Genomic DNA, 20,566 nt, shown 5'->3' on the forward strand with positions numbered 1-20,566 from the left:
GGAGGGTGCCCCTGCACTGCTGGGGGGTGGGGGTGCAGGGGGACATGAGTGGGGGCCTGGTGGGGGCTGCCCATGGTGGCTGGGGGGTGGGGGTGGTGGGAGACATTAGTGGGGGCCTGGTGGAGGATGCCCCTGGTGGCTGGGGGGTGGGGGTGGTGGGAGACATGAGTGGGGGTCTGGTGGAGGGTGCCCCTGGTGGCTGGGGGGTGGGGGTGGTGGGAGACATGAGTGGGGGCCTGGTGGAGGGTGCCCCTGGTGGCTGGGGGGTGGGGGTGCAGGGGGACATGAGTGGGGGCCTGGTGGGGGCTGCCCATGGTGGCTGGGGGGTGGGGGTGGTGGGAGACATTAGTGGGGGCCTGGTGGAGGATGCCCCTGGTGGCTGGGGGGTGGGGGTGGTGGGAGACATGAGTGGGGGCCTGGTGGAGGGTGCCCCTGGTGGCTGGGGGGTGGGGGTGGTGGGAGACATGAGTGGGGGCCTGGTGGAGGGTGCCCATGCACTGCTGGGGGGTGGTGGTGCAGGGGGACATGGGTGGGGGCCTGGTAGAGGCTGCCCCTGGTGGCTGGGGGGTGGGGGTGGTGGGAGACATGAGTGGGGGCCTGGTGGAGGGTGCCCCTGCACTGCTTGGGGGTGGGGTGGTGGGAGACATGTGTGGGGGCCTGGTGGAGGGTGCCCCTGCACTGCTTGGGGGTGGTGTGGTGGGAGACATGAGTGGGGGCCTGGTGGAGGGTGCCCCTGCACTGCTGGGGGGTGGGGGTGGTGGGAGACATGAGTGGGGGCCTGGTGGAGGGTGCCCCTGGTGGCTGGGGGGTGGGGGTGGTGGGAGACATGAGTGGGGGCCTGGTGGAGGCTGCCCCTGCACTGCTGGGGGGTGGGGGTGGTGGGAGACATGCATTGTTGATCAGTAGTGCAAGGTGACATGTGGGTTGGCTGGGGGGCATGCCCATGGTGGATGGGCTGCCTGCGGGACATGAGCAGGGGTGCAGGGTAGTCCCCCGTGGTGTGGGCTGCCTGCAGGGGCCGTGGAGGTTGTGGAGCATACACCTGGGAGGGCCCACACGGCCAATTCACGTGTAGTACTCCCCAGAACCCCTGAAATACACATACCCTGCAGAAATCGCGTGTGGAACTTCCCGCGCACCCCTGGAATACACATACCCTGCTGAAATCGCGTGTGGAACTTCCCGCGCACCCCTGAAATACACATACCTTGCTCGCACTGGGCCAATCGCGTGTGGAACTTCCCGCGCACCCCTGGAATACACGTACCCTGCTTGCACGGGGCCAATCACGTGAGAGACTTCACGCGAACCCCTGAAATACACGTAGCCCGCTCCCCCGGCCCGATCGCGTGAGAAAGTTCACGCGAACCCCTGTAATACACGTAGCCCGCTCCCCCAGGCCCGATCGCGTGAGAAACTTCACGCGAACCCCTGAAATACACGTAGCCCGCTCCCCCAGGCCCGATCGCGTGAGAAACTTCACGCGAACCCCTGAAATACACGTAGCCCGCTCCCCCAGGCCCGATCGCGTGAGAAAGTTCACGCGAACCCCTGTAATACACGTAGCCCGCTCCCCCAGGCCCGATCGCGTGTGGAACTTCCCGCGCACCCCTGAAATACACATACCTTGCTCGCACTGGGCCAATCGCGTGTGGAACTTCCCGCGCACCCCTGAAATACACGTTCCCCGCTTGGCGTTTGCTGTTTGCCAGCCCGGTGAACTGGTCCAGGGTTAGCGCAGCCCTTTGCGATGATTTAGCGATTTTGATGGCTTTTCCTTGCGCGAGGGCGTTCTTGGGGGCGTAACTGGCGCTGCTGCAGGGTCGCTGCGATTCTCTGCGCCACGGCTGGTTTGGGAGCCTAAAATCCATGAATACGCTGTGCGCGGAAATCGGTTTTAGCGCACGTGCCTGGCGCAGTCAATCGCACGCGGACACTCTGCGCCAGCCGCTTGCGACACTTTTCTGCGAAATTCTATGAATTACCCTCATCGTCTTTTACATAACCCACCTGTTAGATTCAGGACTGGTTTTCAATTTTCTTAACGTCCACTTAGCCGCGCTTTCAGCGTACACCACGTCCCAGAGCAAGGTCTCATGGTGGAACATTCATGTAGTTAAGGCCTTTATGGAATGGGTAAAGAGACTCCATCCCCCTATCTCCAACCCAGCTCCCGGTTGGGACCTGAATGTTGTTCTTACCAGGCTAATGGGACCTCCCTTTGAACCAATGCACAAGGCTAGCCTTATAGCACTCACCTACAAGACTGCCTTCCTGGTGGTGATCACATCTATAAGGAGAGTTACGAACTACAGGCCCTTTCAGTTCAGGACCCATTTGTCACGATTCACAAAGACAGGGTGGTGTTGTGCACACACCCTCTCTTTGCGCCCACATTTATCGCAAAGTTCCATGTAAACCGGTCCATAGAATTACCCACCTTTTTCCAGAAACCCACTAACGTGGCGGAAAGAAGCCTCCACATACTGGATGTAAGGCGAGCGGTTATCTACTATCTGGAAAAGACAAAGCCACTAAGAAAAACAAACCAGTTCTTCGTTTCAATGGCAGCTGGTAGAGAAGGGGGCTCTGTCTCTAAATCAGCTATCTCCAAGTGGATCATAAACTGCATCACACTATGTTACTCTTACCAAGAGAGATCTACCCTTTACGCCTAGAGCACACTCTACTCGGCGCACAGGGACTACCATAGCATTCATTGCAAATGTTCCTCTAGATTCCATTTCCAAAGCAGCAACCTGGAGTTATATACACACCTTTACACAACACTACTGCCTGGATACAAACTCTAGGTCCGATTCTCAGGTGGAACAAGCAGTGCTAAGGCATCTCTTTGCTACTGTTCCTTCACACATCCCACCACCATCTCTGGGTACTGCTCGCTAGTCTATGCACAGCATGTGATTCTAAGCAGATCCACAACCATCATAAGACATGCATTACTCACCGTAATAGCATTTCTGATGATTGTATCTGCTTAGATTCACATGCGCCCAACCTTCCTCCCCTTGTGCGGTAGAAGGATTATAGACTTCTTACACCTTCTCTCTTCTGTACTCGCTCACGCAGATTATAAGGCTCCCTCACAGCAGAACAAAAACAACTGGGGGAACCTCGATGCGTGAGGGATTTTGGGTACACTACACGTCACGTAAGGGATATTGTTACAGTCACGCCCATGTCGACGTCCTTTTCGATCTTTGAAAGAAAGATGCAGTACTCCACGATTTCCACTAGATGTCGGACTGTATGCACAACAAGTGAATCTAAGCAGATACAATCATCAGAAATGCTATTACGGTGAGTAATGCATGTCATTTGTCCTGTTTGCTTCCATCACGTTTCTCTAGCGTGAGTTGGTGAGGTATCTGAGGAACTCTTGGTGGCAACAGTAAAGACAGACACAAAATAACTGTTCAAGGGTGTTTATTAAACTGTATGCAGGTTGGAAAAATGTCAAATCTAAACCTAAATCTAAGATGGGAGCAAGCGTCGACCATCAAATGAAAATAAGGCCGTCCTTGTGGTGTTGTGTCAAATAAAAAGGGCCTATACTAAGAAACCTATTGGCAAACCTTACAACTAATACAAAAAGGGTGTGGAGGTGTGGGATGGTTTTCAAGAAAAAAAAAGAAGTGTTCACAAATAATATGTCAGGGTACGGTAGCTTGGTTCTCCCTTCCCCACGTTTTGAGCACGGGGTAAGGTGGGATCTTGGAGCACAGCACACAGTCAAGCTTCTCCCGCACGAGTCGATGGTTCCACTCGCAGCTATCAGGCCCATCGACTGCCAAGTCTAGTTTCCTTGAAAGTCTCTTGCCTTCAAGGGCCTGATGTGTTCAAATAACTAAACAAAAGTTCCTTAACAAAAATGAAAGTTTGTTTCCTGCTTTTGCTTTGGATGCCGATTCTTCACCCCTTGGTCCCCCTTTTCTGGGGCTGACCCTTGTTCCTTGCCATCTTGGGTGATCGGTTTTCACCCCTTGGATCTCCCTTTTCCAGGCTTAGAACCTGTAACAGTTCTTATAGATATCAAGGCCTTTGGGAGTGTGCTTTCCTGATCCCGTGGGCCTGATAGGATTATCAAGAAAAACAACAAACAAACACAAAGTTCTGGTCTATGTATTTCTCAGGTGATAGATTCACCCCGGGGTCCCCCTCTCCCGGGCGCTGACCCTTCACAAATTGTATTACACAAATTGTATAACAGTTCTTTTATCAATGAACTATGGGTGGTAACTTTCCACCTTTGGGTCTCCCTCGGCTGGGCTTGGACCCCAAAATGACCAGCGGTATAGTACTTCTCTTTGCCTTATAATGTCCCTTGGTTTCTCCCTCGGTCGGGCTCAGACCCCAAATGTCAAGCTGGACAGTGCACGTCTCCTTGTCTTCTTAATATCTTTTCAAACAGTTCATAGTGTGCATCCCTCGGCCGGGTTCACGTTTGTCAACACACTGTGAGGTTAGACTTTGCCCCCTTCTCATCAGCATCCCTCTTCCGGGTTCACTTTTGCCAAATTCACATTCATAAAAGTTTGCGGATTCACTTCCTTGACTTTCCCACGTTCGTAGATCAAAGGCTTTCGACTGCATGGGGATTTTGCTTGACCTCCTTTTTGACCACTTTGACCTATCTTGGTGGCTCTCCTACGGCCTTCTGGTTTCTGTAGTTTTCATTCACATGTGGATCAACCAGAGTCCCTCGAGTTAGCACCCACGTGGTGCCAGTTCCCTATGCAGCTGGTCTCCCCTGAACACTTTACAGTTCTTTTGAACTTAGTTCATTTTCCACTTTGCATCTTCCATCCACCACAGCCCGGCTCTTATCGGCTCTCCCCTCGACTCACTGGCTGTGATGAACCGCTTTGCTTTCTTCATAACTGGAGTCAAGGCCGGTACCACGGTAGTAGGAGCATTCCCTCGCTCCCGCTTATCAGCGTCGACACGCTCTGTGTACCCTTGACATCTGCTGCTGCACACTTGGGATATTGTCCTCGGTTTTAAGATTCCCACTGCAAAGGTTTCGCAGGTCTGTGTCGGAAAAGCAAGGTCGTTTCTCTCCTTGTCATCCTCTTGATATTCGCCGCCTTTCTCCTCCTCTTGAACTGCCGGACCTGGTTTGCTGTGTCGTCGTGCGGTCTGCCTTCCTTATTGTGTGCTCTCTGGCTCCACCTTTTATCCCTATGGGGAAATGTAAGGGCCGTCCGGAGTGTGTGATTTGGGTTAATTGCCTGACTCTGCCTGACCCTTGGGTTGGGACATGTCAGGTAAGCAGTTTTAACATTCGTTCTTTAACATGGGGTAAGAAAGTGTTTGTGTAAAAAAGAAAGGGTTTGTCTTGAGAAATTATATTCTTCGTCCTGGTGTTTGTAAAGCAAGTGGGAATGACTGGGACTAATACCATAAAATAAACATGGGGGGGTTGTGGGAACGGTAGTGTTTCTTCTGAGTAGACTGGGTATTCGAGAAAGAATAACCAGAGGGATGTGGAAAATAATGGCCGGGAGTGTTCGGGTAGGAACCAAGAAGATAGTGATTCTGGGATAGATACTCTGTGGGTGCAACCGGGTTTGAGATTTTAGGGGATTGGTTCTGTCGGAGGGTTGTGGGATCTGGGTAGGAGAGATTTAATGGGAGGAAGCAAAGCAGATGTATTATAGCCTATAAAAGTCTTAGGGATTTCGTCCGCCTCTTCCTCGCGGTTCACTATGTGAGATACCTTCAGGTATTTCACAGGTATTTGGGCAGGGAGTTCCTCATCGGAACGGGAGTCCTTGTCCCCATGGGGGGAGTCTCTCCTGGTGAGGTCCTGCTTGCCTCTACCCTTAGGGAGGGTATCGCGTAGCGAGCACACCTCCCTAGCCTCACAAGGAAAGACTCCCCTGAGGAGAAGTGACAGGATCCCACGATTCGTCACACTATTTGATATCTGACATTAGGGATGCTGAGTGTTAGCTAATATTGGGGATGCTGGGTGATATTTGATATGCTGGATGTTCTTTGATATGTGATATTTGAGGTGCTCTGTGATATAAGATGCTTCCCTGCATTATTAGGCATTTTGGTGTTTGTTTGATTGTGACCTGTGTGCATCTCCGTAGGTGGCTGGAGCTCTTGCAGAAGCTGGACGTCCGATGGAAGAAATTCTTCGAAAGGTCACTGCAGCAGCAGGCAAAATAGGTGAGTTTGAAAAACGCAATAAGTGAACAAATCTGGAAAAAATACAACCTATCCAGAAGTACACAATAGAAAAGAAACCAGCAGAACATACTGACGATAGGCACATACAAACCAAATTTGCAAACTTCAGCTCTGAGGGCATTTGTAGCATTTCAGTTTCTTGGTGTGAGCACAAACTACTAGGATCTCGAACAGGGACAATCTATGTTCATTTTGTTTTAAACGTTTGATATGCTTGTGTAGAGAAGGAGCCAAGTACCCCCAGCTCAAGCATCTCACCCATGTTGCCTTTATGTTGGGAACCAGAGTGTGAAATACGTGCAGTACCAGTGAAAATATCAATGCCAAGGAGAATCTTGAAGGCATGGTTCCCATTGAGAAAACCATACCTGCATACAAGACAGTATGATGAAATCCCAGAAGAAGTATGAAAAATGAGCAAAAGAGCAGATTGGTGACGTCACACGAAGTAAGACTGACGCACCCAGAAGAAATGCAGAGACAAGGGAACATTGATATTCTACAGGCATCAAGGAAGTATCGAAGATAAGTAACATATCGGGATCGAGATGAAGATGTTTATTTAGCAGAAGCATTGAAGATGTCAAGTTATTTTACACGTGTACAGATGCAAAGAAACACAAGCAGACAAAGTATTCTTGAGGCTAGCCAAGTAGTGAATAGGTTTCGGCATGCGCCAACGTGTAGTGAACTATGGACGATTCCACTACGCATTTTAGCAGAGCTGGACCATAAAACGAAGGCTTTTCAGTGTGTTGCATTTAAAAAAGCAATTGAATTACAAAAGTAAATCAAAGAAGGGCAAGGCTGGACGAGCCCCAAGAAGCCAAGACCTCTTTGGACTGGAATGATCAGACAGTAGTTACAATCGTGTGAAAGAACAATCTCCTGTTCAGAAGACGTGCACGAAAACAAGGAAAACTTCAGAGGTTCATTAAATAATAGTATTTTAAATGAACCAGAACTCAAATTTGTGGTCTTCAGTCATTAGGAGGGGTGAAAAAGGACAATTGTGATGACCTACACAAGGAGACAGAGCATTCCTCTACTCCCTCATATTCTCCAGAGCAAGGAACATTTCCAAGGCCAAGTTCAAAGCCTTAATTGACGTGCAGACCACTGAGGTGATGATAGATGATATGCTAATTGGTGGGAAGTGATGGTCAAGACCAACCCACCAGCACCTGGAGACCAGCCTGTGTGCTGCTGGCGTACGTGGAAAAGTACTGACGGATGTAAGGGTGCCAACCAATTATAGAGGGCCACGTAGTAGAGAGCCCTATAGTTTCTGTAACCAATGGGACGTTGTGTAATTGATAATGTTCATAGTGACCTGTTTGAGGGGTGGGCTTAGTTACCCCATCTGACGTTAAAGACCCCATCACTCTTAGACTAGTATGGAACGTATACCTAGATGGTCCTTTAGACCAAATTACTTTTGCCAATGGGTTTTTGTAGTTTGCTACGCAGGTTGGCATCAACAATGACGAGTTTTTGCTATAAAAGTGATGTTTTTTTAATGAAATGCTTTAAGATCATGCTGTGAGATGTCCGTTGATATCCGTTGTACTCCCTGTTTTAGATAATTGACATTAAAACAGTCAAACTTTGCCAACTTTCTAAGTTAGTCTGATTATTGATGTTTGAGTATCTTCTGCATCCCCATCCATCTCAAAGTATTGCTACCTCGTCTTAAAGGGCTGGGTCGGTAATCCCCGTTCACTTGGAGGTTGACGGTCACACAGAGGAGTCACTCCACTAATAATGACATATGAGTCAAATAAGCAAGTCTCAGGTCACAGATGAGTCAGGTAGGTCACAAAGGTGAGTTAATTGCCACTCAGGCACACGTGGGGATGCAGGAGTGGGGCAGAGAAGTGAGTCTGTCACCTGTGACGTATTGGGAAACATTGTCCCTTCTTCCCTAGGGGGAGCCACCCACTTTGAGGCTACGGAGGTCCTTCGAAAAAACCCTCCCTAGGGGTTTTGGCAAAGCAGGACCTTCACTGGGAGTGACCCCCTTCAGGGGACAAGGACTCCCATTCCCATGGGGAACTCCCTAGAGACAAAGTATTATTTTACTACATGAGCATAACTGATATGGACAAAACTACTACGTGTTGGACTTCAAAGAATGTTGAACTATCTATGTGTTTAACGTCCTGTTCCTGTGACGAACGGTACACCCCTTCCCGTTACAGGAACGAGAATAAAGAGCCAGTGATGCTGAAGTGGAAGGGGAGAGAGCACACGCAGAGGCAAGGCTCCAACGAATGCTACATCGGAGAGGGAAGGAGCCGGGTTGAACTGCGGAACTTGCGGTGGTGCAGAGGAAGGCACTTGTCAGAGAAAGACACTGCTGTGCACACAGAGAGCAGGACAGGAGAAGTAACGGCTGTCCCCGCTAAACCCTACCTTGTGGCATGACCACGCTACGAATGTGGTGGGCCAGGTTCCTGTAAACTGCAGCCGGAACCAGGGGCAAAGAACAAAGGGACTCCTTCACTCACAAAGAGAAAGTGTGGAGGGTACTGCGCTACACTGCAGCACTGAGCAGAGCAACTTCTTCACTCACAACGAGAAAGAGGAGAAGAGTGCTGCACTGAACAGCAGAATCGAGCAGAGTAACTTCTTCGCTCATGACGAGAAAGAGGAGAGGAGTGCCAAGCGGAGTAACGGCTTCGCTCACAATGAAATGGGGAATATGAACGCCAAGACGAGCAGAAAGGAACAACCGCTGGTACCCAAGCAAGACGTAGGCTACATAACTGCTGCTGATGAGTCCCACACTACCTGGAGCAGACCCTATAAGCCTGAAGTTACAAGGGTTGCCCATATCCAAGAGACTTACAAATGGGAGAGAGCAAGTGGGGAGAATGGAAAGACTATCCTAACCACTGTGACGAATCCCGAGATGTCGTCACTTCTCCCTGAGGGGGCGCTCCTTTCCATGAGGCCATGGAGGTAAGGCTGCTACCTGACAGTCTACCTGGGGTGGTACTCAGTCGGGGAATCTCATGGGAGAAACTCCCCTTCTGGGGATCACGGATAACATCTTGGGAGAACGCGGTACAACACCACTCACCCTCCAACCAACTCCTTCACACCCCTTGTTCCATGCCACACACCTCCATGTTACACTGTCCCATGTATGTCTGTAAGGTTGATGAGGTAGCAGTCACTGAGCCAAGGAAGAGTAGGGATGACTAGACTATGACTTCAGTCAGAGGTACTAAGACGAGGAGGAGGTGCAGAGCCATAACGAATCCCCATTGGAACCTGAATGAGCGATCTAGATGCCATTGCCCATTCCAAATAAAGATAGAGGAAGGACTTACCCTGTCATCGGACCCTCCCAGGAGGAACCGCAAGCTGGTAGGACATCCACTGTGGAGAAAAGGAGGCTTTGCTGTCTGGGACGCGAGAAGGAGAACTGAGGCATCCCTATCTGGTCTGCCGTGCACAGGCCGACTGGAGAGCTGGGGAAATGGGAGTCTGGCACAGGAAAAAGCCGGACATGCAACCCACCCAGAACAAAATGCTGCAAAGCCACTGCAAGTGCTGCAGAAGCAGCGGGAGAGTGAGAGAAGCTAACAACCCAGACCCAGATGTAGCACGGAGACTGCAACCATACAAGTGGTCCACGACACCCTCAACATCCTTGACGATGGCTACCTCTGCCTCCTGGTTCTACTCGACCTCTTGGCCGCTTATGACACAGTAGACCAGGCGCTTACAGACACCCTTCATCGGCGCACGGGGATCAGCAACCTTGTCCTACGCTGGTTCAAGTCCTACCTTGCCAATCGCAAGCAGTTTGTTCAGATGAATTCCTCTAGATCCCCAATGTTACCCGTCACCTATGGAGTCCCGCAGGGTTCCATCCTTTCCCCAGTGATCTTCAATCTATACATGGAGCCGCTGGGAGCACCCGTAGCTACACACAACATCCACATCCACCAGAATTCCGACAACACACAGCTATACCTCAAAATTGACTCCATCAAGGACATCCGCAGCTCAAAACCTGCCTCTCGCTGATCCAGTCTTGGATGTCCAGTACATACTTGAAGCTCAACCCCTCCAAGACCGAATTCCTAAACCTCACCAACAACAATGAACACCCAGACATACAGACCTGGCTATCAACCATGAACTCTGATGGCGTCACACCTGAGCTCACCTCCTGCTCCATGTCCCTCGGGTTCCACATTGACAAACACCTCTCCTTCAAGACACACATAGCTAAGAAAACTCAGACAGTTTGGTATCAGCTCTCCCTCCTGCGAAAAGTCAAGTCTTTCCTCCCTCCAGACAGCTTTAGAGCCACTGCTCAAGCACTGCTCCTGTTCCACCTGGATGGGTGCAATGCACTCCTCAAAGGCCTCCCATCATCCTCCCTTGTGAACCTCAGAAGCGTCCTTCATGCAGCTGTACGTCTCATCAAGGGTCCATGCAGATACAACCACAGCACATCGCCCCTCATCGACCTTCACTGGCTCCCACTGCACGCATGAATCACCTTCAAGTCTTGCTGCATCATCTATAAGGCAGTTGCGCTCAAGTCACCCAGCTACCTTGCGGAGAAACTCAGCATCTCCAGCGGACAGCGCACCACCAGAAGCCAGGACACGTGCAGGCTTGATATCTGCTGCTGCAAAAAAGGAAAGGACCATAAAAAAAGCCTTGTCTGCCTATGACTATGGAATCTCCTCCCTGTCGGCATCAGACTCACCCCCATGCTCCTACAATTCAGAAAATAACTCAAGACCCACCTCTTCAAGGAGTCTCTCCTCCTCAACACCTACACCATTACTTCACCCCTCGCGCAACCTGTCTCGCTAGACACCACCCACTCGTCTGCTCCCTGCCACCCGGTACAACTGTACCCCTCCTTTGTGCACCTCTGTATCCTACCCCCGCTGTATATCTGTTGTGTTGTTAACATTGAAACACGCTCAGTTATGCATATGTAATTTTGTACACCTCTGAAAAGCGCTTTGTTATGTATCTGTATTGGTGTATACCTCTGTAAAGCACTCTGTTGCTTCTCGAAACTAGGTCAGTGCTCATTAAATACCATAATAATAATAATAATAATAATAATAATGAGGATGTCGGAAGTGTCCGAGACCGCCGAATGAGGAATGACAGAGACCCAGAAGGTACATGGTGTGATGAATCCGATGGAGTCATCCCTGATTCTCAGATGGTAACCTCCTCCCATGTGGCTAGGACAGCTGCTACCTGATCCTGAACCTGGGGGTGGCAATATAAGGGAGGATCACATGGGAGGAGACGCGGTCTGGGGAGATGATAGGACTCCATCTGGAGGGACATGATATCCATCTTTCCTTGAGAACAACCTCCCCATGCCTGAAACCCTCATGGCTTATTGCAGTGTTTCTACTCCCTTTCCCATGAAGAGCAGGGAAACCACTTTGACTAAATCTCTGAAACCACCTTGCCATTCTAGTGGAATTACCTTTTTCAATTCCACGTATTGATCCATGAAAAAGGATTTACCATCAAAACTTTTTCTGCTCATTCAAAATCCCTAAATCAACCATTGGACTTCTCCTCCCAGAGTACTTCAAGTACTGAGATGAGGAAGAAGAGAGATTGAGCAATGTGGAATAAGAAAGACTTTGAGCAAAGTAAGCGTTCTAGTGTTCCCGGACACACCTCTGCCTGGGAAATTTAAGCAGCCCAAACTGAGAACGAGAGTGAGCTGCTGTGGTGAATGGCAAAAAAAGTTGCATCGCCCTGTACTGAGCAGAGACACACAAAGCTAGAACCGCTGTGGTGTAGCGAGGCGTCATGCCGCCGGAGGAAGAAGAAACGGCTACACTGTTGAAAGCTGCGAGAACGCCAGGAGCTAGTAAAGACCTCTTGGGCGTTTGCAGAAGGTGAAGAGCAGTCTGTTGCTAGTAGTAGCCGAGAGAACTGCAGGCGAGCTGGGTGGAAGCCGCAGAGGTCTGCTGAGCGAAGACAAGCAGACGGTGAGAGAGAAGGTGAAGAGATCCCTTTACCGGCCGACAGCGGGAGAAGAATCCAACACCACTAGAGACCACTGAGTCCTCTTGAGAGCAATGGGAACACTGAGGCGTATTGGCGTACATGCCAGATGCAACCAATTGGCTGTTACATACATAAGGAAAAGGATTGTAGACATATTGAGAAAAGGGTATTGGAAACTGAAATAAAGCCTTTTCTAATGTTTAAATGTACACAATGCAGATACGAAGCAAGCAGAGCGAGGGTAATAGAGCGATACATGATCAAATCTCATATATAAAGAACTTTTGGAATGGGCGAGACACAAATAAGTAGAAGTCCTGGCAGGGAAGTATACCACACAGTGACAAGTGTCTGGATATGTGAAGTCCTGGCTAGAGAATACACCAGGCAATCTCAAGTGTGAGAAGCTGAAGAAGATTGTGATAAACCAAAAGAGAAGTCAAACAATTGTTGTGCAAATGTTGTGCTTGGTTAAGAAAGGCCCAAAGAACTGTTTTTGAAAGGAACCAAGGTTGTGAAACCAGACAGTTTTTGTGCAAGTTTTATACTTGGCCAAGAGAGGCCCAAAAGACAGTTGTATGTTAAAACCAATCAAAGAGTAAAAAGAAGAATGCAGGGGAAGGGAACTACCCTCTGGAGTCAAGAACTTCAGCATTAACAAAACTTTAGTTTGAGTTATTTTTCCTTTATGAACACTTTTCCAAACCACCCACGGTTAAAGACATTTCTCCTTTTTCACCTTAGATTTTAGTTTTAGTGTGTGGGTCAGAATAGAAGTTTGAACACTGGACATTTTGTTCTTTGACGCCCTGACACAGACAGATCCTTAGTTTTGGTTTTAGGTAGGGAAAATCCTCTTAGTGCAGGGACAGAGAGGCCTTTTACCAACCCCATTTCTTTTAATAAACGTCCTTAACCCAAACTATGACTGCCTTGTGTCCGACTTGCATTTCCGACCCCTCACAATGGGCTGTCGGGGTTGGAAAGGAGGACAAGAGAAACCTGAAACCAAGGGTCTGTGACTCGTATATAACACAGAAGAATACTCTAAACAATAGTACCTGGCAGGATAGTAAATCAGCTCTATTAGGAGTAAAATACAGAGAAGAGAGCAGGGTCTGGGACCCACAGCCTGAGAGGTAGAGCATCAGTAGCCCTTTATTTTGTGGCAGTACCTGGCAGGGTAGTGAACCAAGTCTGCCAAAACAAATCAAAGGAACTGTGATACAGGTCTGAGACCCACATTGACCAAAGTATATGAGAAAGGCCAGGGGAAGGGAGACATTCCCCCTGGCATTGTGAACTCTGAAAGTAAAAGCCAAGAGAGTGTGAGAACAAAGCCAAGGAAGACCAGGGGAAGGGAGTCATTCCCCTGGCATTGTGAAATTGTCGTACCAAGAGAAAAGAGAGTCCTGGGGAAGGGAATCTTTCCCCCTGGCTTTGTGTCGGGATACCTGTAGAAGGGAGGTATCCTCCAGGAACCCAATAGTGAAGAAGCAATTATGGGCAATACGGAATGTTTATGTTTGAACTGGAACTTTACTTTTTGAGTTTGAATTGAGAACTTTACTGCTTTTTTTTTTAAACTCGCTTTATTGACATTTTAACAACAGAGTTCTCACAATTTCCCCCCAACCCCCCAACAATCTCCCCATATCCATTAATAACGTGAGTCAAAACTATTCAACTATTACCCCTTCCCTCCCATCCCCCTTGACCTCCCCCCACTAGTACCTCCCTGAGTCCTTCACCTCCCCACAGTGTCCACACACAGTCCTCTGTAGTTGGTGTTCGCGAAGATTGGAGGAAACCCACCTCCCAGTCATATTGCCCTATTCTCCTCTTCCACATCTTCCTCCTACTCCCCTCCCTAATACCTGCAAGTTCACGGCGGATGCAAGTCCTTGTCCCTTGACAGACCATTTAGCAGTTGAGATCATTGAACCGTGACCACCTCAACCTCTGCTTCTACCTTCTGCAACACTGTTAATTCTGCTAAGCCCCATCTCCGTACATCCTTCCGCCATAAGTTGACAACCGGGCCCTGCGGCAATTTCCATGCTATCGCCATACGCCGCTTTGCCAGTATAAGCAGAAACCGGCCCATTCTATTTCGCACCTTATTCCGTTTTCCCCCTGGCAACTTCCCCCACAAACAAACCTCTGGGCTTCTTTCCCAACTGGTCCCCAGCACCGTATTCACCTCATTTACAATGTCATTCCAATATTCCACTATTACCCCGCATTCCCATACCATATGCCAGAACCCTGCCTGTTCAGAACCACATCTAGGACATTCATCTGACCGTTCTGCATTCATGGATCGGAGTGTCATCGGGGTCACATATATCCTATGCAAGATATTAAACTGAACTAACTGGAAGCGTGCATTTCTCGAAGTTTTCCGTGCCAGGTCCCAGACCTGTTCCCATTCTGCATCTGATATAGAGCGACCCATATCTGCCTCCCATTTTCCCTTGGCCTTCAATTCCCCCTCTGCCACCCCCTCCATCAGTGCCTTATAAATACGTGAAATACGTGCCATACCTCCCATCCGACTAAGTAACACTCGGAGAACCGGGCATGGTTCCGGCTCCTCAGGAATCCCTTCCCACAACTCTGCCATCCTACGGACCACCGCACCATATGCCAAAATAACCCCCTCGGGAGGTCAAACTTCTCACACCACTCCTCACAAGTGAGAAGCTGCCCGCCTTCAAAAAAATCTCCCACCTTCTCACATCCTTTGTCCTTCAGCCTTCGAATCCCCATCCTCCCTATCGCCTGGCGTAGTTTCTGATCGGCCCCCCATGGGAGACCCCCTTCATAGCGTCCCCTCACCCCTCTACCCCCCCATACTTCCTCCATGTCTCCCCCACCGCCTCAAAGATTACCGACCCCGTTCCAGACCCTAGCGGGTGCCATAAAAGTTCCACCGGCCTACGGTCCGGCTGCCCGGTCCCTACCAATGTCTTAAGGAACTCCCCCTCCAACTGGTCCCACACCAAAACCGACTGTAGTTGCGCCGCCACAAAGTACTTTTCATAGTTCGAAAAGCCCAACCCTCCCTTCTCCCTAGCTCTCTGCAACGTCCGAAGAGAGACCTTCCTCCTCCCCACCCCCCACAGTAACTTTACTGCTTTTTGGCATTACAACCTGGACCTTTGTTTTGTGCCTTGAAAAGGGATTGAGACCTGGGAATCCATTCTTCTGGACCAAAAAGATCCACTACCTCTTTAGTTTAGTTAGTTATATTTGTGAGGGATAAAAGTAGGGTTTTGACACAGGATGGTGGACTCTTTTTACTTGCAACGACACCCTGACAGATCCATTAGCACTTGTAGCTGAGGTAGGGAAACCACTTTTAGAGTTAGGGAAAGTTAGATTGTCTCTTTATTTTCATTAGTAATAAAAGCTTATGCCAACAACCATGGCACCTGTGTGTCAGTGTCCTCCATCTGGACCCTTACACCACAAAGCCAAGCGAGCCAATATATCCCAAGATAGAAAATCAGGAACAGATAAGTGGAAAGCACAGAGGCGCCCAATTGCTGTTGTGAACACAAGTCCAGCTACGTGGTGGAGAGGGATCAGGGAAATAACTTTCCAGCTGAAGATAATTTGGACCTTTTGTTTTCTCAGGAAAGTAAGACTTTTCGTGTTGTGTGGAGTTTTGGAGAACTTTTGTGTACCATGGATTGATCGACAAGAATTGTTTCTTTTGGAAGAATTGTTGGATTTGTACACTGGAATTAGACCATGGGGAAGGCCCCTGGAATACCTGAAGAAACTTTCTCAGAATACCAATAGTGTAGGACACTGGGGGGCGTGGCCAGCAGCCATGCTGTAAGGACACTCTTTCCTTCAGCTCCGTGTGATTTGTAATGATTCTGCCTGCAACCTGGAAGATAGCGAGCCAAACCCCCAGCAACACACATGCCTGGAAAGGGGAAGTGATCGGGAGCATGCCGGCACAAGCTGCGATGTGAAAGAGAGAGGACGACTGTACAGGAGCTCACGGAGTAGAGTACCCGGACAGCCAAAACGAGACAAAATGGCCAGCACGAGATAGATCCCTGCGTGCGACCAGGAACAAAGGAACTAGTAGTAGAGAGGTCCGGAGCCCCCTCTGGCGCTGGGAGATCCTGAGTAAAGGCGGACTGGTTGGCGGGGGTCTGTGACCGAAGCGTAGCACCGGAGGGCCCCGGAGGTATGTTAGAGGGGGAGCCCCGGATGCAGCAAGACGAAGAGGGCAGCAGAGTCCAAGTGGTGAAGGCTGGAAGAGCCGCAGTGAACAGCCGCATCAGCGGATAAAGGACCGGGGAGATAGACCTGAGGAATGAGGGCCAGCGTAAGAACAGCTCTACCAGGCCTGGACGGAGTGCCTGGATATCAGAATGTGCAGAGGTCAGGCGCCAGAGGCAATCTGGAGTCTACCGGACGGCAGGTCACCCGGTGCAGTAAGCGGCTGCACCAACATCAAGGTTCACAACGGACAGTCAAGTCGGGCGAACGGAAGACGAGATGGCACACCGGAGCAGGGTGGTGAAGGGCCGGGACGCAGGAAGCACGGCCGCGGCCCAGTGTGCCGGGATCAGTACATCCTTGGATTGGGAAAAGGAGCACAAGACTGACGGGTGGATGGCCCATGCAACGGCGGGCCCCGCATCCCCAGCAACCATTGGAGAGTGGCGAACTTGACACCTTTGGATTGTGGAGACTGGGTAAGGACGCTTGCATTGGGGTGGGGGACCGCACAGTGGAAGGACATTGCGATGCAGTAGAGTCCTTGGATCGGAGCAATCCCCATCCATATAGGTACGAGACAATTGTGAGTGGCGTGCACAGGCCGGAAGGTGAAACGGAAGCTTGGTAGGCAGCAGTGGGAGAGAAGGCAAAATAACGGACAGGAGAATAAAGGGCTGCATACCTTTAAAACGCTGGCCCGACTCCCATTGGAGCCCCAGCAACCCAGTGTGGAGGCCAGGTGCCTGGGGTGCAGCGGGGGGATGAGAAGGGCCATGCAACACACAGAAAATACAAGGCATACACCCTTCTGAGGCCGGGCAGCGCTGCAGTAGGACCCCTGCTATCCGGTGCATGGGTAAACCAAGAGAAGAGGGGTGAGAGTGGCAGCACCGGACTGGGGCAGTTCTGAGGGTGCTGGGGACACAGAGGTTGAGGGTGTCCAGCACTGTGGCTGGTGCAACAGGCACAGCTGAGCCGGAACACAACCGGCCCATGGACATTGGGCAAGCAATAGGGGGCACAGGCTATCAGCAAGCCCTGATTTCTGCGCCGCCCATGGCGGGGGGCGCAATATAGCAAGAAACACTGGCAAGGAGGGCAGACAGTGTCCGAGGAGTGGGAATCCGTCCTTTAAACGTGCATACCAGGTGTACTGTCGCATTGTGAAGCACTGCATGCGTGAACCAATAGGAGGGCAACACTAATAAGTCCCTGCAACTGCAGCAGATTGTCCACCTCCGTCAGACAACATTACCAGGGACACAGACTCGAGGCAGCACTCGATCACCAGCTGTCAAGGCATCCGCGACTGGTAATAGAGCATATGCTGGGGTCCGGGTGTCGGCGCAGAGCGAGGAGGAGAGGGTGTGATGAAGCCGTCAAGTCAGAACTGCACCAAGCTGTCGAAGGCACAGAAAGCTAAGGCAAAGCAGCCCACGCTGGATAACTTCATCAAAGTTGCAACCACAACGGGAACTGCCTCAGCGGCGGAGGCACTTCCATTGGGCTAGCAAGCTCCAACGAAAGACGACCAACAAGTACTAGATGTGATTGCAGCACTGAAGATAGCACTGGAATTAAAGATGGATACAATCAGCATGGATGTGAACCTTCTGAGGCAGGATGTTCGGGCACTCGCCAAGCGCAGTGGAGTGCTGGTGAAGGAGGTGGCTAGCCACACAATGGGCCTTCAAGACACCACAAGGAATGCATCGGTGCTGCAACAACAAGTAAAGAACCTGGAGGGACGAATGGAAGAAGCGGAAGAGAGAGCCAGGCGTAATAACATCAGTATCATCAGACTTCTGGAGGGCGAGGAGGGGGCCAACCCGACGGAATACATAGAAACTATGTTACAGCAAGAAATTGGCCCCAGCAACCTCAACCAAGGCTTCACGGTTGAAAGGGCGCACAGGTCCCTGACGAGGAAGCCACCACCTGGAGCACCATTGCAGCCCATCATTGCCCGGATCCTAAATTACAGAGACAGGGAAAGGATATTCGAAAGGAGGCATAATACAGCGAGCATTGGCCACTGTCACAGCATATCCGGATTACACCATGCAGGTACAAAGGCAGAGGATGAACTTCATGGCAGTGAAAAGAAGGCTGCGCACGTCAAATCTGAAATACATGCTGCTGTACCCGCCGAGACTGAAGATAATAAGCAATGGGAGATCGATTTTCTTTGACACCCTGGAAGAGGCCCAGAAATGGATGGACAAGGAGAATATGCCGACTGGGGACGAAGATCGCAGGTCCAGGGAGGGCACGAGCTGACTCGCCACGGATGCAGAGTGGGGCCAATGGCTGACACTGGGGACAGGGCGCACTCTGCGTAGACGCTGGTGATGTAGTAGGCAGTACATGTGTAGATAAAAGGAGTAACTGAAGGAGTACTCATTTGGTATAAACTAGTGTTCTTTACCTATAGGGTTAGTGGTTTAGTATACTAAGCATACGTATCTGCCTGCTCTACCCGGAACCAGTATAGACGACTGGGTAGGAGTGAGAAGCGGGTATGCCTGAGCGCAACAGATTGGGCTAGTCAATTGTTGGGGGGCAGGGGGAACGGGGAGTTGGGTTTGTTTATGGGGAGGTAGCCTATGGCACTGTTGTGGATATATGGGTGGAGTACATTGCGCTGTTGAGACAGGAGGGGACAACAAGTCATGACCGGGGGAACTTAAAGTAGCCTCTTGGAACATCTGAGGCTTGAACAATTATATTAAGAGGCACAGGATAATGACTTACCTGAGGCGGCAGAAAATAGACATAGGACTGTTGCAGGAAACACACCTCACAGCGCAGAAACTAAAGTCCTAGCTGGAATATGGAGGGGGGTAACCCTGGGTTCATCGTACTCCGCATATGCGAGTGGGGTTCTGATATGGATTATGCCGACAGTACCGTTTAAGGTGTTAAGGAACTTGAGGGACAGGCTGGGGAGGCTGGTGGTAGTACAAGGGCTTCTGGAACAAAGAAACGTAAGTATAATCCACACGTATGCACCAAATTGTGAGACCGCAAATTATTTTCAAACATTATATCCGTATATTGGCGCACATAGAGATGGAATTGTAGTGTGGGGAGGAGACTTTAATGGTACGCTATTTCCAGAGTGGGACAGGTCCGATGGCAAATTGAAACGCTAAGCCCGGCAACTAAGGCCCTAAACACGCTCTTACAAGAGTTTAGTCTGACTTACATTTTGAAGTCTTTACAACCAATGTCAAGAGGTTATTCACATTATACGGCCCCCTCAGATATATACACTAGATTGGATTATATTTTTACGGGGGCAGAGACAATGGGCGAACTCAATACGGCGGACTACAAGGCACAGGTATTGCCTGACCATGCCCCACTGGTGGTTTCATGGCATAGCTTGCCATCTAGGGCATGTATATCGACCTGGAGGCTGCAGAGTGAATCCCTGAAGGATCCGGAGTTGAGGGGGAAATTGAGGGATGGAGTGATAGATTACTTCAAAATCAATACAGGGAGCGTAGAGTCGGTGGGTGTTTTGTGGGAGGCCTTTAAAGTGGTGATCAGGGGGACTGTGATAGCCGGCGTAGGAGGAATGCAGGCGACCATTGAGAGAGATCTAAGGAAGACAGAAATTAAGCTAGAGGAGTTAGAAAATGCAGACACGGCAACCGAGGAACAGAACCGAGGGGTAACCTGATTGCAGCAGGAATGCTTGGTGCATTGGCAAAGGCTAGGCAAGCTGAGCTATACGAAATATGTAGAGAGACAACACAGAGAGGGAGACAAGCCGGGACGACTGCTGGCCTGGCTGTGCAAAAATTTACAGAAACGGGAAATGATAAGTGAGATCACAGGGGAGGATGGGGTCGTCCATAGGGCGCAGGAAGGCATAAATCAGCAATTTCGGGAGTACTTCAAGGTGTTATACTTGGAGGCATGTCAACAAAGGCCTCTGACATAGAGGATGCTCTGAATGAGATAACCCTTCTGCAACTGGATGTGGATGCTGCTAGGCAGCTAGAAGCCCCCATTACTAAAGAAGAGTTAGTGGCCACCATTTGAGGGTTACCGATGGGTAAGGCAC

General features: G+C 50.2%; 1 protein-coding gene across 9 annotated transcripts in view; it reads left to right on the forward strand.

Annotated features, from left to right (window-relative positions):
• Positions 1–20,566, forward strand: part of TKFC (triokinase and FMN cyclase) — a 1,395,923-nt gene that overhangs the window by 591,369 nt on the left and 783,988 nt on the right. For all 9 annotated transcript variants that reach the window (XM_069623835.1, XM_069623836.1, XM_069623839.1 and 6 more), the window contains one exon: positions 6,123–6,201. In XM_069623835.1, the coding sequence (XP_069479936.1) occupies positions 6,123–6,201 (79 nt within the window). The remainder of the gene's footprint in view (positions 1–6,122; positions 6,202–20,566) is intronic.

Source organism: Ambystoma mexicanum, chromosome 11 (genome assembly GCF_040938575.1).
Source record: "Ambystoma mexicanum isolate Mex_15411 chromosome 11, UKY_AmexF1_1, whole genome shotgun sequence".
NCBI lineage: Eukaryota > Metazoa > Chordata > Amphibia > Caudata > Ambystomatidae > Ambystoma > Ambystoma mexicanum.